Raw genomic sequence first — 18537 nt, 5'->3', positions numbered from 1 at the left:
TTACCATGACAAGGAGCACTCTGGTTCCACCTGCAAGGATCTAGCAAAACATAGGGCTGCAGTTACTCAGCTGTAACACATTCAATATTTGCTGCTCTGGCAACTCTTCAGCTGCAATGAGCCTGAAATGGGGGAATGGAGACACCACTAGTTTGACCAGGGCATCAAACACACCTTTTTAAGGAGGGTTATCTTGTTTTCAATGGATGTGTAAATTACTCATGTAGTTGTAAGAGCTTTATATAAATGGAATAATGTGTGTAAGTTGAAGAGATAAATATTTCCCTGTTTGTGGTGTTTACCAGCCTTTAATTTTGTCCTGGGTGCACAATACACATGTATTATGTATTTAGGCTGGGATACGGTGCTGAGCAATTGAGGAGCAGTCCTGGAGGTGATAGCCAGGGAGCAGTGATGCTGCAGAGCAGTGGTTGTGGGCAGGATGACTCTGTAAAGCCCTTCTGACTCCGAACCAGTGGGGAGGAGTGGGCAACCATGGAATCTTTTGGGTTTGAAGAGACCTGAGGATCATGATGCTGGTCCCTGAGCCTCGTGGAAGGCTGTGCTCAGTGCCACTGACCCAGAATGAGCTATTGCAGCTTCACTTTCCTTTTGCAGTTGCACCCCCAGCCCTTCCCTACACCCTGCTGCACTGAGCAGGGGTTTGCTTGGTGTCAGAGCCTGCTCTGGAATTACTGAACAGTCTCCAGCAGAGCCTGGATTTGCTCAGCAGCACATTGCAGAGCCCAGTGGCACAGAGGAGATCACTCACCAAATGCTTTGGTCCTCTCTGTTAGTCTGGAGGAGGAAGCAATGCCGAGTCCAAGAAACATCGTTGTGGCACCAATACTGTAGTAATTGTTAAATCTTTTTTCTTTCCTTTTTCTTTTTTTCTGACAGCAGTTTAATAGGATTTGTAGAGTAAGCGGTGGCTGCCAGAAATTAGGTCTGGTTTCTCCCTGGTAAGCTTTTTGACGTGGTGTGTTGGTGTGGACCTTATTCCCTCTAACAGCTGGAGGCAAAAATCTGATAGAAGACAGTTGATCATTCTCTACAGTTGCAAAGAAATGAAATAGGGGGGCTTCTCTCAGTTAATTARGTTAAGATATGGTGCATTTATCCTCATTCCTGCGATCCTCTTCCAAAGGTTTGCTCCGTTACTTTGCATCTGGCAACAATTTGTCCTGGCATCAATTCTTCTCACTGGCAGTGGAACAGAGAAGTAAATTAAGGAAGGAAGATTGGCCAAATGATTCACAAAACAGCACTTAGTGTCAAGAACATTTTACTTTTGTTAAGCAATGTTTTCTCATACTACAGTTGAATCCAAGGTTCATTAATTTGGATAGCTGTTACATTATCCGGTCCAGCCAGCGTGTGCGACCCTTGAGGATATCCAAAGGGCACTGCAACGTCTTARTTAGATCCTGCAAGTGTCAATGAGCAGGAATGGAAATGTCTGGAAATGTTTTCCTGTGCACACAACAGCTGATATTTATTGTTCTCCGTTRTAGATGGGTATCCTTCTTTTCCAGTTCACTGGGCATTGTGTAGCTGCTTCATCAAAAATTTAGTTGGTGCTCCACAAACTTGTTTTGTGAAGGAATGCTAAGGCACAGTGAGTCGGTGTTGTGCTCCTGGAGGGCACAAGACAGATTTAATGCACAGGAACTTTCACTGAGGTCTCTAACCTGCTTCTGCAAAAGCATTGTGTTTCTTTGTGTGGTAAGAGATGGTGGCTCGGATTTGACAGCTTGCCATGATTTCAGTTATTTAAAATTATAATTATTTTCCTTGGATAATAGTTTCTTGGATGAAATTACCTATGTATAAAGCTACCTATTGATGCATTGAATTCTTCAAATTGGTTCCTTCAAAGAAGGAATCARTCTCTTTGTTCAAGTGAGGGATCATGTCTGTGATGGGGGAGAGGCTCTCAYTCCAACCAGCTCTGASGTCTTTGCAGGACTGGGATGCACATGGAATAAACTGRAATTGCCTGTGCTTCTGCTAACATAAAGCTTGGCAGGGCTCTTCTTGGGTGGACATCTGTGGAGAGGCCATGAATTTGTGTAGGAATTCATATCAYAGCCTTGTTAAAAGATTACATGACAATTTCAAATGTTCAAATATATAAATATATATATAAATATGCATGTATTTATGGGTGAGTGTTTATAAACATGTTTTTCTTTCTTTATAGACCAGTGTTTAAAGATAATCAGGGAAATGTTGACAGAGACTCCCGATTCTCACCTTTATTCAGGCAAGAAAGTAATAAGATTTCCATGGAAGATTTGATTAAACTAATAGCAGAATACAGAAGGTAAGGAAAAGTTTCTGACTTGCTTTGAAACTTTACAAAGCTATGCAGAATAATTTTCACTGTTTTTTTTTTCCTTTATTTAACACAGTGTGCCAAAGTGGCCATATTAAATTATATTACATTAGTGTTTTTCACATTAGGTTATCACCTGCCAAAAAGTGCTTGAGGTTGGACTTTCCAGGAAAATTGAAATGTCATTTGGCACATTAAAGTAAATGTTACTAGTACCTAAAAATAGTGATTGCTTAAATCAGCTTCTGTCAGGAGAGATGCAGGTGAAGTACCCCAAAAGAGAACATTATCTCAGGGAAAAAAAAAGAAAAAAAGGGTGACAGAGATGCAAAAACGTTCTTTATAGGTTTCCCAACTCCTTGCTTTTCTTTGTTTGAGTCTCCATGGTAAACTGAAGAATGGACATTGAAAGTAGAAACCTTCTCCAAGAGTTTTACAGTCTGTAAATTACTGAACAGAGGTTTGGCTGGATAGTCTTCCCCACAGGTATAAATCAGGTAAATCCTAGAGCAGGGTCTGTGTTTATACTGGATAAGTGACATGAGAATTGAACCATGTATTTCTTCTTGTCCCTTCTACTCTAAATGTGCCTAGAAATGAATTAATCTAAATAACTTCTGTTCCATTTATATTAAAAAAAAACTATTATAGAAAGACTGAATGCCAGCTATGGGGCTTGGATCAGGCCCTTAACTTGTGCCATCTCCCTGTTACTGGTCAGGACACRTCACTGACTATTCATCAGTGTCACCACTGCTGTGTTTGTGTCTCTAAAGCATCTCCTAGACAAAAGAGGTTTAACATCGTGGTTTTGGCACTGCTCACATTGCTTGGGCACAAGGAATATGTCTTGGTCCTTTTCAGCATGGCACTTGCAGAACCACGATGTGGTGAACTCCTCTTATCCCAGTGCTCATTGAATTCCTTTTAGSAAATATTTCATTCAGATTTTAGAAAGTTAAGGCAGATAAGTTAATTCTCATCAAGTTTGCTTCATCACTTTCTTCCTCTTCTACAAGGGGAAAAAAAAAAGAAAACATAAACCAAATCATATTTTATTTCTGCTGTTGCATTTGATTAGTGTTTAATAGCCAATGGGTGTATGTTAAATGTGCCTAATGAATATTTGTACATTAAATCAGAGTCTGTTTTTCATTTTAGATTAATTCCTGTAATGGTATCATCTCTGTTGTTCTAATGTCATAAAACGTTTTCATTTCTCTCATTGCAGAGCAGAGAAGATTAGCAAAATACAGACTATACCTGGCTGTTTGGACATTGCGGTTGATTGTGTTCCTTTGGAACATCCAAGTARGATTCCACTTTAATTATTCTCATTAAATAGGACATGGTCACAGGCTTTCCATCCACAATTGTGCCTCGAGACAGTTCTGACAGAAGTGTCCATTGTATAGGAAAATGTATGCAAGGGACTGTTTTTGATTTGTTGTCATTTCATTCCACCACTCTTTGTTTCATCCTGTACCTGGCCAGTTTTCAGTGTCTGTGAAAGAGAAGAAAGAAACCACACTGCTGCAGATGGCCTAGAGCCACTCCTCCCCAACGTACCTGGGTTTCAGAGCACCTTCATGACTCTGAAACTGGCAATTTCCTCTTGTGCTAGTTTAGAAGGAGGTAAAATTTGCCATGGTGTATGTGAGRGTTCACCAGCTTTTTTCAGCTTCCTCATAACATATTGGTAGACTTTGTCTGGGGTTTATCGGTTTGAGGAAGGAATTTGTATGCAGGGACTGCCCAGTGGCATTTCCCAGAAATATTTCTGATAGCTCTGGACATCTCTGAGTTTGTGACCCCTCTCAGCTTGAATTCCCCATGAAGTTAAATGCTTCACTGATTTAATGGCATAGGAAGAGAAAGTATTCTCTGTCCAATTTTAATCGCTCCCAGACTCAGAGTGCTTATTTTCACTTTCTGTTTCTTGATCTGATTTCAGTTATCCCAATTGCATCGTAAATTTGATCGAGTTCTGCACTGCTCATTTCTTCATTTTATTTATTATGTTATTAGATAATAGAAAAACTTAAATGAGCTGTTGAGCTGTAAAATTGATTAGAAGTAGCATCACTCAGTACATTGTGTAGAAGTTGTCCATATTGCAATGGGGCTGTCACAGCATTAAATGTCACCARATATTGGGGGTGTCAGAAGAGGTTTCCAATGCTGTACAGMTTAACTGAAGTGAGAGAAACCATTTAAGTATGGTATACTGCAACAGTTCTGAGGTAACACAAATGTCAGGCATTTCAGCATTACTCATTCTTCATAAATTAAGGCAGGATTTTGCATGTTCCATTTCAATACTACTTATTTTTAGTGGGAAGACTGTAAAAAACCATGATATGTGATGTTTCTCTTTTCTTTCCTTTTGAAGACTGTGTAACTTCATCCTTCATTCCAGTCAAGCCATTCCATAATGTAAAGGAGCATCAACCTACAGTGGAAGTTGAGGAGTTTGTGCAGGARTCAACAAAATATTCTCGACCTTACAGAGTTTACAAGAACCAAATCTACATCTATCCAAAACACCTCAAGTATGACAGCCAAAAACACTTCAACAAGGTACAGCCTGTGGCTGATTYGGGCCATCATGGGGCTACCAGTGCATTGCATGAGCTCTTGTAGGAGTGAAGAAATGCTTATAAAGGAGAGGAAAGTGGTGGTGTCACTGAGCTGGCTTTTCATCTTTCTGTGGTTTTGCAATCATAAGACATTGGTACAATTTTAATGAGACTATGGGTTAATTTTAAGTTGTATCAGTTATTTAAAGAGAGATAATGCGGTAATACCTTGTTCACAATTTTCAGAAGGGCTTTATGTTAATGACATAATAWGTGCAGATAAAATTAATCTGGATGTTTGTAGTTCTTAATGAAACCTGAGTAGCACTTGTGTTTTCATGGTGATTGAAAATTAATTAATTWAGGACAAGATATAGGTAAGTCCTGGTCTCTTAATAGTCTGCTTCCGTACAGTCCTTTTGAGGCCTGGTTTGCAATTTTCAGGTTTTTTTGGAAATTTTATTTATAGTGATACCACTGTGAYTTACAGGCATTTATAAATATTAATATGCCATCTGCATGTTTCTCCTGGATTCTGATTACAAATTACAAATTCTGTAATTTGCCTGAGTTTTTATGGGTACCCCATTTCTGATCTAAGCTTTAACACACTCCTGTCTCTCCAGGCACGGAATATAACAGTGTGCATTGAGTTTAAAAGCTCTGATGAAGAGGGAGCAAAGCCACTGAAGGTGAGCTGCAAGAGAGAGTGCTGATTCTGAGGACATGTYAAACCCAGGAATAAAGGCTGTGCTAAACCAGAACAATTCCAGAGTGGATGTTGTCATACATCCCTCTACATTTGCACTGTGSTTCTGTTAGATCCCAGCTGGTCATAGTGATTCCATTTTGCACTGCCAGCTTTCTCATTTATGGAGGGGAAAGAAGATAATACAAGAAAACTGAGCCWTTTTTTACAGTGCAGCTTGCTTATTCTTGAATTTACTATTTGTCTTATATTTCTCACTGAGCTCTGGACACTTGATTGATAAAAAGCACAAAATTAGAAGGCCCTGAGAATTAATYGTTAACTTTGCTATTGCCCAAGGGCTGTTGCATAGTACAGCTGTGGTCTCGTTTTCCCAGCAATAAATAAAATTGCCATTACTCAGTAATTGAGAGCGCCCAGACGGGACCCTGCCAGAAAGGAGATTGTTAACAGTTTTGTAACTTTGGAAAAAAGCACTGTATTGTGTATTGAACTGCATAAAAATGAAATGGATTTTGTAAAGCTTTTTGCAGAAACTCTGAAATTGGTAACAGCAAGGAAGAAGTCTAAGGAGTCTGCATTGCTTAATTGAGCACAGGGTAATTTTCACAGAATCAATGACCTTTTACTGGAAGTGTGTATTAAAARATCCACGTTTGAGCACTTAAAACATTTATTTTAATATTTCATAAAGTAATAATCAATCTTTCATGATATTGTTTTAAATGTACATGCATATTAGATATACCAATACTAGTATCTTCAGCAGAATTTCCCAATGTAATGCAAACATGTCACTTTTATCAGTGCATTTATGGGAAGCCRGGTGGACCCTTATTTACAACGTCAGCCTACACTGCTGTGCTACATCATTCCCAGAATCCTGATTTCTATGACGAGGTCAGTCTGCTTTTCCTTTCATTAAATGTCTGCAAATCCCCCATGTTTGCCAATGGAGCAGAAAAATATCTGTACAGAACAGTTCTGTAGCAATTGTCTGTGTATCTGGAAAGGGTTGTGCAGTGAGATTGACATGCAGTCTCATGTTTTGTTTTCTCTTCTTAAATCAACTCAGYGAATTGTTCCTTTTGTAAGATGTTCTGAGTACAGTTAAGATGCTGTAGAATTAATTAGGAACAGTCCAGCTCTCTMAAATGCACGTCTGGATTACATTAAGGGTCCAGCTGCACCTCTGAATTTAATGGAAACAGTAAACATTATGATGAAGTGTGGAGCCAAGTGTCAGACCAAATCCCTCTCTGAGATATAAGATCTGCATCGGGGCATTTTTGTTGATCCAATGGTCTGAACAGAATGTTCAGTGATGTGTGGTGGCTGCCCAAGTCATTTAGCTGGTGCTTTTGAGGATGCAGCTACAGAACAGTTCATGTGGTGGCCTTTGCCAAATGTTAGCTGCACGTGCATCTGTGTTTCACCAGCACCAAGTATTGATTCCCCAGGCTTCCTGCAGGTGAACTTAATCTCCCTCTATCAGTGCCTGTGTGTTGGATGGCCTGGAATGTCAAGTGTCTGTTCTGGATTTTCCCCTACTGCTTTTTGTGCGGTGATAAGACTGGCACACAGCACAGTGTATAGCCAGCATTTTGCAAACTGTTCTCTTAGTAAAATTCCCTTTTTCAGTAAAAATTTACTTGGATAAATAGGCAGAGGCAAGGTCAGCAGAAAATATACGACTACATGTGAAGTATCAACTTTAAGATTCATGTTTAGGAACTGAGGTGGGACTTGGAGCATTACATTTTCATGAACCCCCTACCAGCCCTTTACAAGATGTGCTTTGGGGTTTTACACATCTCAAAGTGTCCATCATGTGATGCTAGTGAGCCATTTGCTTTGGGTAGATGACTTTCAGCTTGAATGAGGAGCTGAATTCTGATGTTGCCAATTTGGCTGGAGGAGGTGTGCTCCTATCTGAAATGTTCCTGGTAAAGCAAGTGCAGAATTTAAAAGAACGTAGAATATTAAGAAGAAAGGTATCTCACTCTCCACATATAAGTGCCCATTTTGTGTCTATATTTATGGTACAGTTTCTTACTCATAAGCTGATTTAACACTGGAAGCATTTMTCAACAATTTCTAACCCTTACTTTAGCATAGGATTAGCTTGGATAAACTTCATCACAGCTCACAGGAGCAAAGGGTCATTTTTATTAGTTCTTAAGGTAATATGTTCTGGTTGCTTTGTATTTTTATTATAATAGATTAATAATACCTCAAAACCAGCATGTAGGGATTCATGGATGGCATGATACAGGATTTGAGACTGAGCAGAAATCATAAATAAAAGTTTATTCTCATGTCGGCCTTTAYTACTTGGTCTTTGCCATGAAATGATAATGAAGTAGTAGCAGAGATGTTGTTTTCATTTTTAGTTTGGTCATCCTGAAAATAGGAGCATGGTGCTGGCTATTTATGGTTGCTAAAGTGCAGGTGATCACTTCTAAGCAGAGTCCACCACTCTTTAATTCTGTCCTCTTTCATCTTACGCTCTTTCATCATTAATTAAAATATTCCTCCACAAGACAAAATGAAAAAATGCTGTTGTAAGTAAAAGTGAGAGATGATCATCATAACCAATTTCCTTAAGGGATTATTAATTACTGTGGGGTGAACATTACCCAGTAAAGGCAGACTATATTTAGACCTCTGTGTAGAGAGAGATGTCACTCATTTAGCCCATCTCTGATGCCTGGTTTAATTGATTTTTAAACTAAAGTGAGGTGTAACATTTTACATTTCAGGTGAAAATTGAACTTCCCACTCAACTCCATAAGAAACACCACATTCTGTTTTCATTTTATCATGTCACCTGTGACATAAATGCAAAAGCTAATGCCAAAAAGAAAGAGGCTCTGGAAACACCAGGTACCTGTAGTAGAATTACTTTCAATTATAASTATAAACTGTGTACATTCAAATAAGGATTTCAAAGTTTTTGGCTGGATGTTATTGTCTTCCTATGAACTTCAGAAGCTTGGTTTTTTTTTCCAAAGAGTCCCATTTCTTTGTTCTTGTGCACAGTGGGGTACGCCTGGCTTCCTTTRTTGAAAGATGCCCAGCTGGCCTCGCAGGAGCACCACGTGCCAGTGGCCAGCAGCCTGCCCCCCAACTACCTGAGCCTTCAGGAGCCAAGTGCAAAGGTATCCATCATACTTCCATGTTCTTCAGAGGGCACAGAGCATTCATTTGCAGGTGCTTTACATGAGATCAGATTCCCATTTGCACTTGCTGAGGAGTGTGAAGATAAATAAGGTGTCTGGTTTAGGATATTYATTTTCATATCACTGAGTGTAGTAACAAATATCTGCAGGACTGGCCTGAGTCTTGTCTGTTGCTGATTCACAGGTGTGTATGGAAAAAGTATATTTTATATATTCTTCAGTGTTACAACATCTCAAAATGTGAATCAGAGTGCTCAAAAAGAGGTCTTTTCACAAACTCAGGCCATATGACATTCATTCTCCAGCTGATGTGATCCACAGTCATGATTCATTCTCCAGTTTTGTGGTGTGATATCATATTTTCCCGCTGACCCAGTACAGCTTGGATTATTTCTGCCTCCTTGTGTTTGTTTTGCTATTGTCATGAGGACAGGGTGGGGCAGGATCTTGAATGATTCCCTTGAATGGTGGCATCGATCTTGTGCTGAACAGTGATTTTGTGTTGCACTGATGGTGTTTGTGAAAGCACAGCAGCCACTGCAGCTCAGGCACACTCACGTGCAAAGCTGTGCCCTCAAGATTTGGTGCARACTTGAATGAGTAGGAAATAGTTGGGAAAATATTTTTGTTTTTGTTTTAACAGCAGATTGGCGGTGATATAAAATGGGTGGACAGTGGGAAACCACTTTTCAAAGTCTCTACTTTCGTTGTATCAACTGTAAATACTCAGGTAAGCCAACACTCCTCTCAGYTCTGTGGCCTGCTTACACACACAAAGTGTCAAGGGGTGTCTGAAAGKGGTTTTAAAATCTGTGTGAATTTGTTCCTATAACATTTAAAGATTATTTCAGTTCAGAAAGGCAAGTGGCTAGTGATGGAATATACAATTCAAGGAAAAAAATTGTTTAAGGTTGTAACAACAAAAAGATGCGGAATATCAATTTAAACAGCAAGAAAATAAATTGTAAGCACCAGGAAGAAAAAAATTCTGGCCTTTGAAACCCTTTAGATGGTGAGGAAAAAATTAATCACTCACGACACTAAAAAATTATTAGTTGCCTGGAATTTTGCAAGTAGCTGTGCTGGCCAATGGGCTGGACGAAATAAATTGATTTTCTTTCCATGACTGCAGTACAAGATGGTGGGGACCAAGTGTGTTTATGGGTGATTGCTGTAACCATTTTCTGGCACTGAATGCTAATCATCTATAATATAAATTAATGTCAGTGTTTTCTATTTTAGGATCCATACCTGAACAACTTTTTCCATCAGTGCCAGGAAAGGGAAAAGGATCTGTCTCAGCCTCCTACCTCACATTTTATCAATTCTTGTAAGGTAAAGTAACTTGCAGCACAAATTGCACTATGCAATTGTATTTAGGGKTTTCTCTCAACTCATCCCTCACTGCAGAGTTGTGACCATGGCCCAGGTTTACCTGGAGGCAGAGGGTCTGTGACAGCTCCACTGAGATGGACTTTGTGTGACAGATGCACTGCTGGTCCTGCAGCTGCCTCCCATCCCTCTCCTTTAGAGCAGGGCTGCATCTGCCCCAGCAGCTCTGTAATCCAGCCCATGCCAAAGCTCAGATCCTGTTAGGGGATAATGTGATRTTGCTCCAGTAATGTCTGGGGAGGGCAGTTGTAGCCTGTAGAGCTGCAGTATTCCTGCTAATCCTCTCTTGCCTTAAATAAATTCTATCCTTACCTCCACTCAAAACCTGGATGCTGTTCAAAGGGCTGCTCAGGGTGTTCTGTGTGTATAAATCAAGGGTGCTTGTTGCCWGTCAAGTTCTGAAACCAGAAAGAACATCATCTGCAAAGATGAAAAGAATAAGCAAGAGCTGCATTAAGTGTGCCTATGTTCAGTAGAGGTCAAAAACTCTGGGAAGGAAGGAGTATGACTAGCTAATTAGAAGAGCAGCAGGTAAATGTAGGGCCCCAATTCTTCACCTATTCATGAGTGCTGGAATTCAGAGTTCTTGCTCTGCTTGTGGAGCATTAACAGACAGATAAGCAAGAAAACTGAAGGCAGATGTGACACTGTTCCATCTCTGARCTGTGACTGRAGCATYRTACWCATGACATTTACTGTAAAATCCAGCAGGTGTTTGGGGTTTAGATGTTGCCATCATCTGGGTGCTTTCCCACTTTTCCTTTGCTGATATTTTCCTATGTGAGTGTACCTTAATCAGATACAAGTTGCTTGGGAAGAGATTTTTGCTTTAAAAACCGAAGACTAAGTTCCAATAAATTGTGCTAGTTCTCTGGACAAATCCATAAGGATGGCCACTCCTGTTGTTGGTAGATGCAGGTCAGCCTGCAGAACTGAAAGGAGTGGCTTTGTTGTCAAATACTGTCTTGATTTAAAGAAATTATTGAGCAATTTGTTCACAAATCAAAGCATTGGTGTTAGTTAGAGCTTACACCTCTACCGAATGAAGTTTATAATAATTAAGAATTAATTTTTGGAAAGCCATTGACCATCCTGGGCAAAGTTTAGGAATCCATAAAAGCTTTTTAACTTTCTAGACAGTAAGTTGGTCATCTAAGCCACCAGAATTGCACTGTTCTTTATTTGCTGTTTGCAGTTTACCTTTCAAAAATATTGCAGTAAATTTGTTAGAAAACAGAGACAATGTTGGTGCACAACAAGGAGTCAACTATGCAATATAACCAGGGACTAAGTAACCTTCCCCTGGGTACTTTGCCTTTATTTATAAATGTCTAGTACCTCTGTTAGAAGTTCTGGAATGATTTGGAAACGACTGAAACCTAGGAGAAATGCAAAGGAGTTTGTTTGTTTGTTTGCTTTTTATTAAAAGCTAAATATCTTTCTTGATTTGAGAAGATAATAAGTTGTCAGTCCAGCCAGGTTAGTGTGTTAGTACTCTTCTTTACCACTGTTCTTTTAAAAATACTTTATCCACAACATATTCAGCTTATCAGATCTCTGCATAAAAAGAATGAGTTTTCCTAAAAATACCAGAAATGCATGTTTTGAAAATAGCAGTTGACTTTTTYTATTGCCCTTAGATAGTATCCTTAGAGAAATATAAAAATTGTTTTGGGTTTCTCTGTTGTTTTTTTTTTCTTTTTTCTTTAAGTCAATGTAGAACAAAATACTGGAATTCTGAAATTTGGACAAACCTACAGTTGTGTTGTGGCCATATTTAAAGCAAGCTTCATGAGGTGTCAGTTTTCCACTTTGACCTGTTTTCCTCCTGCTGGTACAGAAGTGGCTGCAGGAGGCTGAAGCAGGAAAGCTGCATGGCAGCTGTCAGCTCTCATTGCTTGTGTTGAAAGTCTCTCATTTTCTTCTTTACTTCCCATACAGAATTTGTTGAGGATTGAGAAGATCCATGTAATTATGAATTTTCTTCCTGTAGTCCTGAATCAACTCTTCTGGGTTTTGGTGCAAAACAGYGATGATGAAGTTACAACAGCTGTGACCAGGTATGTGGGTAATTCCTGTGTGATGAGAATTCACTCAGGAGTGCAAATGCAGATGTTGGTTCAGTTGGAGCTGYTCCATGACATTTAGACTATAGTAGGTGAGAATGCTGCTTCCCCCTGAGCACTGAGCTCTGCAGAGAACACGTGGAAGAGCGTTGGTATCATGTGGATGGAAATCACTGACCATGGTGGATGTGTCTGTCTACCCTGAGGCAATCCTGGGGAAAGATCTCATTCCTGAGGAGCAAAGAGCTTCCTAACAAAGCTGCTTTTCAACTCTGGTTTATATTCTGAGAATGAGGAGTTCAGCACAGGAAGAGCTTAGCATCTTGCTGCATCCAGTGCAGAGTCAAACAACCAGGTCACAYCATTCAGGGGCATTTTTAATTGGAATATATCAGCAATAGCTGAAAAGCAATAGAAGCATTTTCCAGAGAGCAGGCAAACAACTCAGATGATTTGCTGAGTCTCTCACCCCTCACATAATGAAATTGTCTTTATTGATGCTGTTAATCAGGGCAAGAGGAAAAAAAATACTGGAGATATTATTATTATTGGTCTCTGCAGGAGGGCAGAAAGTTGTGTTGCATTTRCTCTTGGCCATAGTGGTGCTTTTGTTGTACTTTTGCCAGTAGCTAAACATGGAGACTACAATACTATTTGTAGGAAAAAATTACAGCTGTCCTCTGCAACCCTGTTAGACTAATCTGCTGTCAGTGTTCTTTCCTTCCACAGATTGTRCTTCAGAATTAGTTCCTGAAGAAAKATTRATTAGGAAAACTTAAAGGAATAAGGGAACAGAATTCCCTGTCAGCCCTGGAAAGCTGGAGTTACAATATGCTTTATCAAGGGATTGTGGCATTTTTCAGGGCCAAGGCTAGTTTTTACCACAGATARTACTAGGATTATTAAAAGAATTTCAGCATCAATTAACTGACTGGAAATATGCTGAAGAAGCAGCTGTTTAAAATATAGTTTTAATGATTAGATGGAAAAATGGAAGGTGTTCATTATTTCATGCTTCAGATTTTGACTATACACCCACCTGGCCAAAAAAAAAAAAAAAAAAGAAAAAAGAAAAAAAGTAGGATTCTCAGTGTTTTTCTTGCATGTGTAGTGGCTTTTGTGCTGGCAGAGCTGATGCCAGTGGGAATATGCATGTCTGCTGTGTGTGTCATTCATTGACGTGTCCTATATATACACACTCTGTGTTTTGTTCTCAGTAGCTTGAAGCAACTTGGGTTGGACCTATTAAAAGCAGCAACAACAGAATGAGAGCATAGATAGGCTTATGAGTTGGGGAGAAAACATTATTCCTTTTATACCCACGGTTATTTACTTGTCTGGGGGCCCAGCCGTGTCATCGTTTCTCTGTCACATTTTTGCCAGAACTCATTTCAGTTTCAAATTAGAATGAAGGTAAGAATATCAGAACAGGCACAACTAATTTTGTCATCGATTTTGTGTTTTGCTGCAAGTTTTGCTTCTCCTACTAACAGCAAGAAATGAGATCAATTAAAAATACTTAAGGGAATTACAAAGCTTTTGGATCCAATAATAGGAATTGTCAGAAGTCACTCAAATCACCAAGCCAGTCTAAATCAGTACTTGTATGTGGACCACAGTCAGGCATATTATTAATCTATTTTAGTCATACTGTTACTGTGCCTATCCCTGGATTCTTGAGCTTAAAAATAAGACTATAAAATAGCAGAGTCTTTTCTGTATTAAGTACCTTGAAAAAATGAGTTCCCGATAATCAAAAGGAAATTATATGGCCAAGTTGAAGAAGACTTCTTGCCCAGAGTTGTGGCCAAGTTGAGAATGAATTTCAAAGTTGGCCCAGATACAAATCGAAGAGAAAACTTTGCTGAAATTCTTGGTCTCATGTAGTGCCATCCCTGTGGTTAGTAGGAGCTCAGGTTTTGAGAGTGAGTGCCAGTGTGATCCTGGCAATTTTCTCCCCTGTTGCTGATCCCCAAGGTGATTTGTGGTCACTCCAAGTGTCCAGCCTGTCCCTGCTGTGCTGAGGGTGCTGTGCTGACTCCAGGAATATGAGCAGACAGTGCTGCAGAGGGCCCTGCTCAGGCTCCACCSTGCTGGGGCTTTGCTTTGATGAGCAGAGCCAGCTTAGGCAAAGTGTCAGGGCATTCACACCATTACAGACATCTGAGAGAGCTTAGCAAGTAGCATTCCTGGAGAAAGGTGCCCTTGCCTCTCTGTTCCATAAGTGTAGTCTAATTTTTGTTATTCCTCAGTATCCGAGGTCTGTATAAACTTTGTTAATATTTTATTTCGTTGTAATGACAGTACAGTTATTATCCTTCACACTGGGTACATTTTGTTAAGCAGATGCATATGTAACAGCACAGTCCAAGGARTGACTGGTTTTTCCCAGTGAACAGATTTTGCAGTGTTACTCATCCTTTGGATCACATCCCTCACGCACTGTTTTACATGAGCTTACATGAACAGGACAATGTGATGAATCAGGTAGACTTTCTCTGCCATATGACACAAAATAGCCCAACTTTTGTTCTTTTTTCTTGCAGAGTTCTCACCAACATTGTTGCCAAGTGCCATGAAGAACAGCTAGACARCTGCATCAATTCTTATGTGACGGTATGGCTGCTGTTGGGATGTTAATATGTTGTGGAGAGATGGATTGGATTGGGTGGTTTTGTGGTTTTTTTTCCTGTTTACTCTTAGTTCTACTTGTTTGTATCTTTTTCTTCATTTGCATCATGACTTTCTGCCACTGGCGACTGAGAGAAGTTCTTTCTGGTTAAGAAACTTTAAAACTCTTCTGCTGARGACAAGCTGCTGCTCAGATCTCTGCTGCTGCTGCTGCAGCTTTTTTTCCATAGAACATCAAGTTGAGCAAGCACAGGGCGGAGAACCTGCAGTTCATGCAGTTCTGATAATTAGAACTTRTATTTTAGAACCAAAACCTGTTGCAAATGCACTACCACTGAGCTTTTAAGAGTGCAGGCTTAGTGTCAGTCTTTGTGAGATGGTTTTAAACCGAGAATTTCCCACTGTAAAGGGTTTGGGAGAAGGGAAGGGGGAGATGAAASATGAAAGATCATGAAACTTCATCCAGATAGACACCAGTGAGAGATATTGATGCTCTTGCAGATCGCAGCACTCCTCTGGACTGTGATGAGATTTATCACCAAAAAATATCTGGCCATCTATGTTATATAGGTACAGGGCTGCCCTCGTAAGGCAATCCCTTTCAATCCCTTTGAATCCCTATAAATCCCTTGAAAAGGATACGCATGTAGTAATTTTTATGAACAAAGTACTTCTGAGTGCTCTTTGTGGAAAATGGCYGCATATCTCTTAGGAAGCCATAGCTTTTTAACTAAGCTTTTTATGATGAAGTGAGGATTTTAGTCTCAAGATCCCTTGTTTTTGCATGTGCTACTGTACATAAATTCTTTTCTCATCCATAGAATTTAGATCTTATAACTTTTCCCTATTTCCTCAGCCTTTTTTTAATCCTTTATTGTTTTGAAGAATAGGGTATATTTAGGATATATATGGGTATGTTCTGTGTATGGAGCTTGCTTCTGKACAAGCTGTAGTATTAAAAAACAAAGGAGTGACCCCTTTAAAAATTAGCTTCTTGTCATCTGTATCAGTTGAATATTAAAGGAGTATGAATAATGCTGTTGGCCAGCAACTATCTCATCATTTCTCCCCATCAGTATACTGGGGTAGGAGCTTTATAAGCTGCAAGTTTTATGCAGCAGTGTTTTTAAGCAGAAGCACACATTACCTGCTGCTACTGGCAGGAACAGAAAAATCCACAGACAAGTGAATCCCATTTAAGGGGGTTACACTTATTTATTCCCTTCACTTGCCTTTGTTTTCGCTCTCTTTTAATTGCAGTGGAGAGGGATGGTGAATTTTGTTCCAGTCATGCTTGATGAATCAGTAATGAGAAAGTTGTAATATCTTTGAGTGCAATGTTTACTGACTTATTTGTGTATTTGAAATARCAGCATAGAGGAGAACTGAAGGTTGTGAAAAGAGTAGAAGGAGATATTGCCATTATTTTGTGTGTTTGCCTGCTCTGRTCAAGGGTGGCAGAACTAAGGGAGGTCTTGATGGCAATAAGAGATCTGCCACAGTCATGGAAAGAAACAGAGACAGAATTGTGGGGAGTGCTGGCTGAAATGATATCCTGCTTCACTGTGCAGCAAGTGGTTCTCATAAAGTACATTTCATTTGTAGATGATGAGTAATGTATGTGACAGGARTTTGGAGGGGCTGTTCAATTTATGAATAAAGTGAAAGCACATACATTCCTGATAAACTGGGGACTTCAGCACATTCATGGGTAGAATAATGAAAATATGATCGGAACTAGGCTGCTGATTGGGAAAACATTTTAAATTCAGTGTTGCCAACTGTTGACTGATATTTGCATGGCATGGATTTATTTTCCTGCTTTATGAATGTATATGTTTACACGTCATGCACCTAAGCCCCTGAATAGTTCAATTTTAGTCTCACGTACCCTGATTTAAGCACAGAATTCTGCTGAGGTCCAGCAGAGCTCTTCAGGCTCCAGAATAAATAACCTRTGTAACTAAGTAACATGTAAATGTAGTTAATTAAGTGGGAATTAAAACCTCTTCTACTCAATAACTTTCCAAAATTGCAGTAAACATCTTCTRCATGAGCAGCTAAAAATCTTTGAACCTACAGGTGATCATGAAGTCACACCATAAGTCCATTTAGCCTGTTTTCTCATTCCCAGCAGCAGTCAAAACCCAATAACTGGTAATCTCTTTGTTTTCCATCAGTAAGGAAACAAATAACTACTTTACAAATGCTGTTTTGGGAATAAGTAAGTTGAGAATTGTGACTCACAATGCAGCAATAATGCGAAATTACATTGACTTAAATAGCTGGAGTGCCAAACTGTACAGGGAGAAGTTTATGGCATCTGCTGCGGAAACAAAGCTGAATATTAATAACATATTTTCAAGRGATACTAAGTTCTTTTGCCAACCTCGTTGTATTGAAAAGGTTTTTTGATCCCAACTGATTCCCTGTCAGAGTTCTTCCTTTAGAGAAGGCGCAGTGGTACCAAATTATTGGGTTAAAATGTTGAGTAAAACTCACTGTAGATTTGTGAGTTTCGAGCAGCTTGGTGGGTAAGTTCTTTCCTTGAGGGCTAGGTTTCTACAAAGGGTACAGCTTTGCCCTTCAGTCAGCTCCAGTGGGTGCTCTGCACCTTTCAGGATGAAGAGTTGTTACCACTCTGAGGAGCTGTTGGCACTGAAAGGAAGGAGCAGGTGAAAGGAAGGTGGGTGAAAACCCCTCCACACTTCCTCTGCTTGCTGGTTCTTTCCTTTCCCAGTGAAATGGCTTGAAAGGCAGTTAGAAGGTGTCAGTGTCCTATCCTCTGTTGAAAAGGAAATCACAGCACTGATTTTTAGCAAAATTTCCTTCTGATTCATATCAGAAGCTGAAATCAACAGGAAGTTATGTTTAAACTGAGTTTTTTTGGAGAGCAGTATGGAGCCATTACTGCCAGGGAAATGAAACTTTATGYGGATGGATTGTTCAGGCATGATATTTTGACAGCAAAGATTGYCAGCTGTTAGTATACAAATAATTTATCATCTCTTACAGAGATTTTTGTATTTGTTTTAATGCACATTTTGATAATAATTTTTCTTTCTTCTTCAGTATGTGTTCAGGACCAAATCATTTGATGAAAGAACTGTCCATGAGGAGCTGTCCAAGAATGTGACTGGTCTTCTGAAGTCAAATGAACAARTAACTGTGAAACAGGTTTTAAAGGTGAGTGATAGCTTGCATTAGCACATTTGTAGTTTCACTACTGGTTTTCTGCCTGAAAATCACTWATCTCTTTCTCCTCTTCCTTTTCCCTGTATGACCTTTGTGCAAATCACATCCTGCAGTGATTCCAGAATCAGACTTAGCAGAGCTGCTGCAGGTTTTTAGCATAACACTTTTCTCAGGATGCTGTGGTTTGCATAATAAAGTTCCTTCTGTCTGTTACAGCTCACTCAGAGTCTGAGACCTAATTCTTACACAGTATGATGTGGGATATTACTTTTAGAATAGTCTGTTTTAATTTTTAACTTGGAAGATGAGGGGAAAATGTTCATCCCTATGAAATTCACACAAGTGTAAAACCCATCCCTGAGCCTCTGGGTTATGGGGTGAGAGCTAYCCAGTCCAGCTCAGGACTTCCCAGGATTTCAGCTTTCTTAAGGACATGATCCAATGT

General features: G+C 39.5%; 1 protein-coding gene across 3 annotated transcripts in view; it reads left to right on the top strand.

The window, feature by feature from the left end:
• Nucleotides 1–18537, top strand: part of DOCK10 (dedicator of cytokinesis 10) — a 115856-nt gene that overhangs the window by 64075 nt on the left and 33244 nt on the right. For all 3 annotated transcript variants that reach the window (XM_057366877.1, XM_057366876.1, XM_057366875.1), the window contains 12 exons: nucleotides 2204–2326; nucleotides 3570–3649; nucleotides 4731–4918; nucleotides 5544–5609; nucleotides 6434–6526; nucleotides 8389–8512; nucleotides 8669–8787; nucleotides 9452–9538; nucleotides 10051–10143; nucleotides 12142–12260; nucleotides 14813–14882; nucleotides 17970–18083. In XM_057366877.1, coding sequence (XP_057222860.1) covers nucleotides 2204–2326; nucleotides 3570–3649; nucleotides 4731–4918; nucleotides 5544–5609; nucleotides 6434–6526; nucleotides 8389–8512; nucleotides 8669–8787; nucleotides 9452–9538; nucleotides 10051–10143; nucleotides 12142–12260; nucleotides 14813–14882; nucleotides 17970–18083 — 1276 coding nt within the window. The remainder of the gene's footprint in view (nucleotides 1–2203; nucleotides 2327–3569; nucleotides 3650–4730; nucleotides 4919–5543; nucleotides 5610–6433; nucleotides 6527–8388; nucleotides 8513–8668; nucleotides 8788–9451; nucleotides 9539–10050; nucleotides 10144–12141; nucleotides 12261–14812; nucleotides 14883–17969; nucleotides 18084–18537) is intronic.

The sequence above is a fragment of the Malurus melanocephalus genome, unplaced genomic scaffold, assembly GCF_030028575.1.
Source record: "Malurus melanocephalus ecotype Western Australia unplaced genomic scaffold, MMel_1.1 scaffold_73, whole genome shotgun sequence".
Taxonomy (NCBI): Eukaryota; Metazoa; Chordata; class Aves; order Passeriformes; family Maluridae; genus Malurus; species Malurus melanocephalus.
Note: the sequence above shows the minus strand (reverse complement) of the source record. Positions and strands in the feature narration are given on the sequence as shown.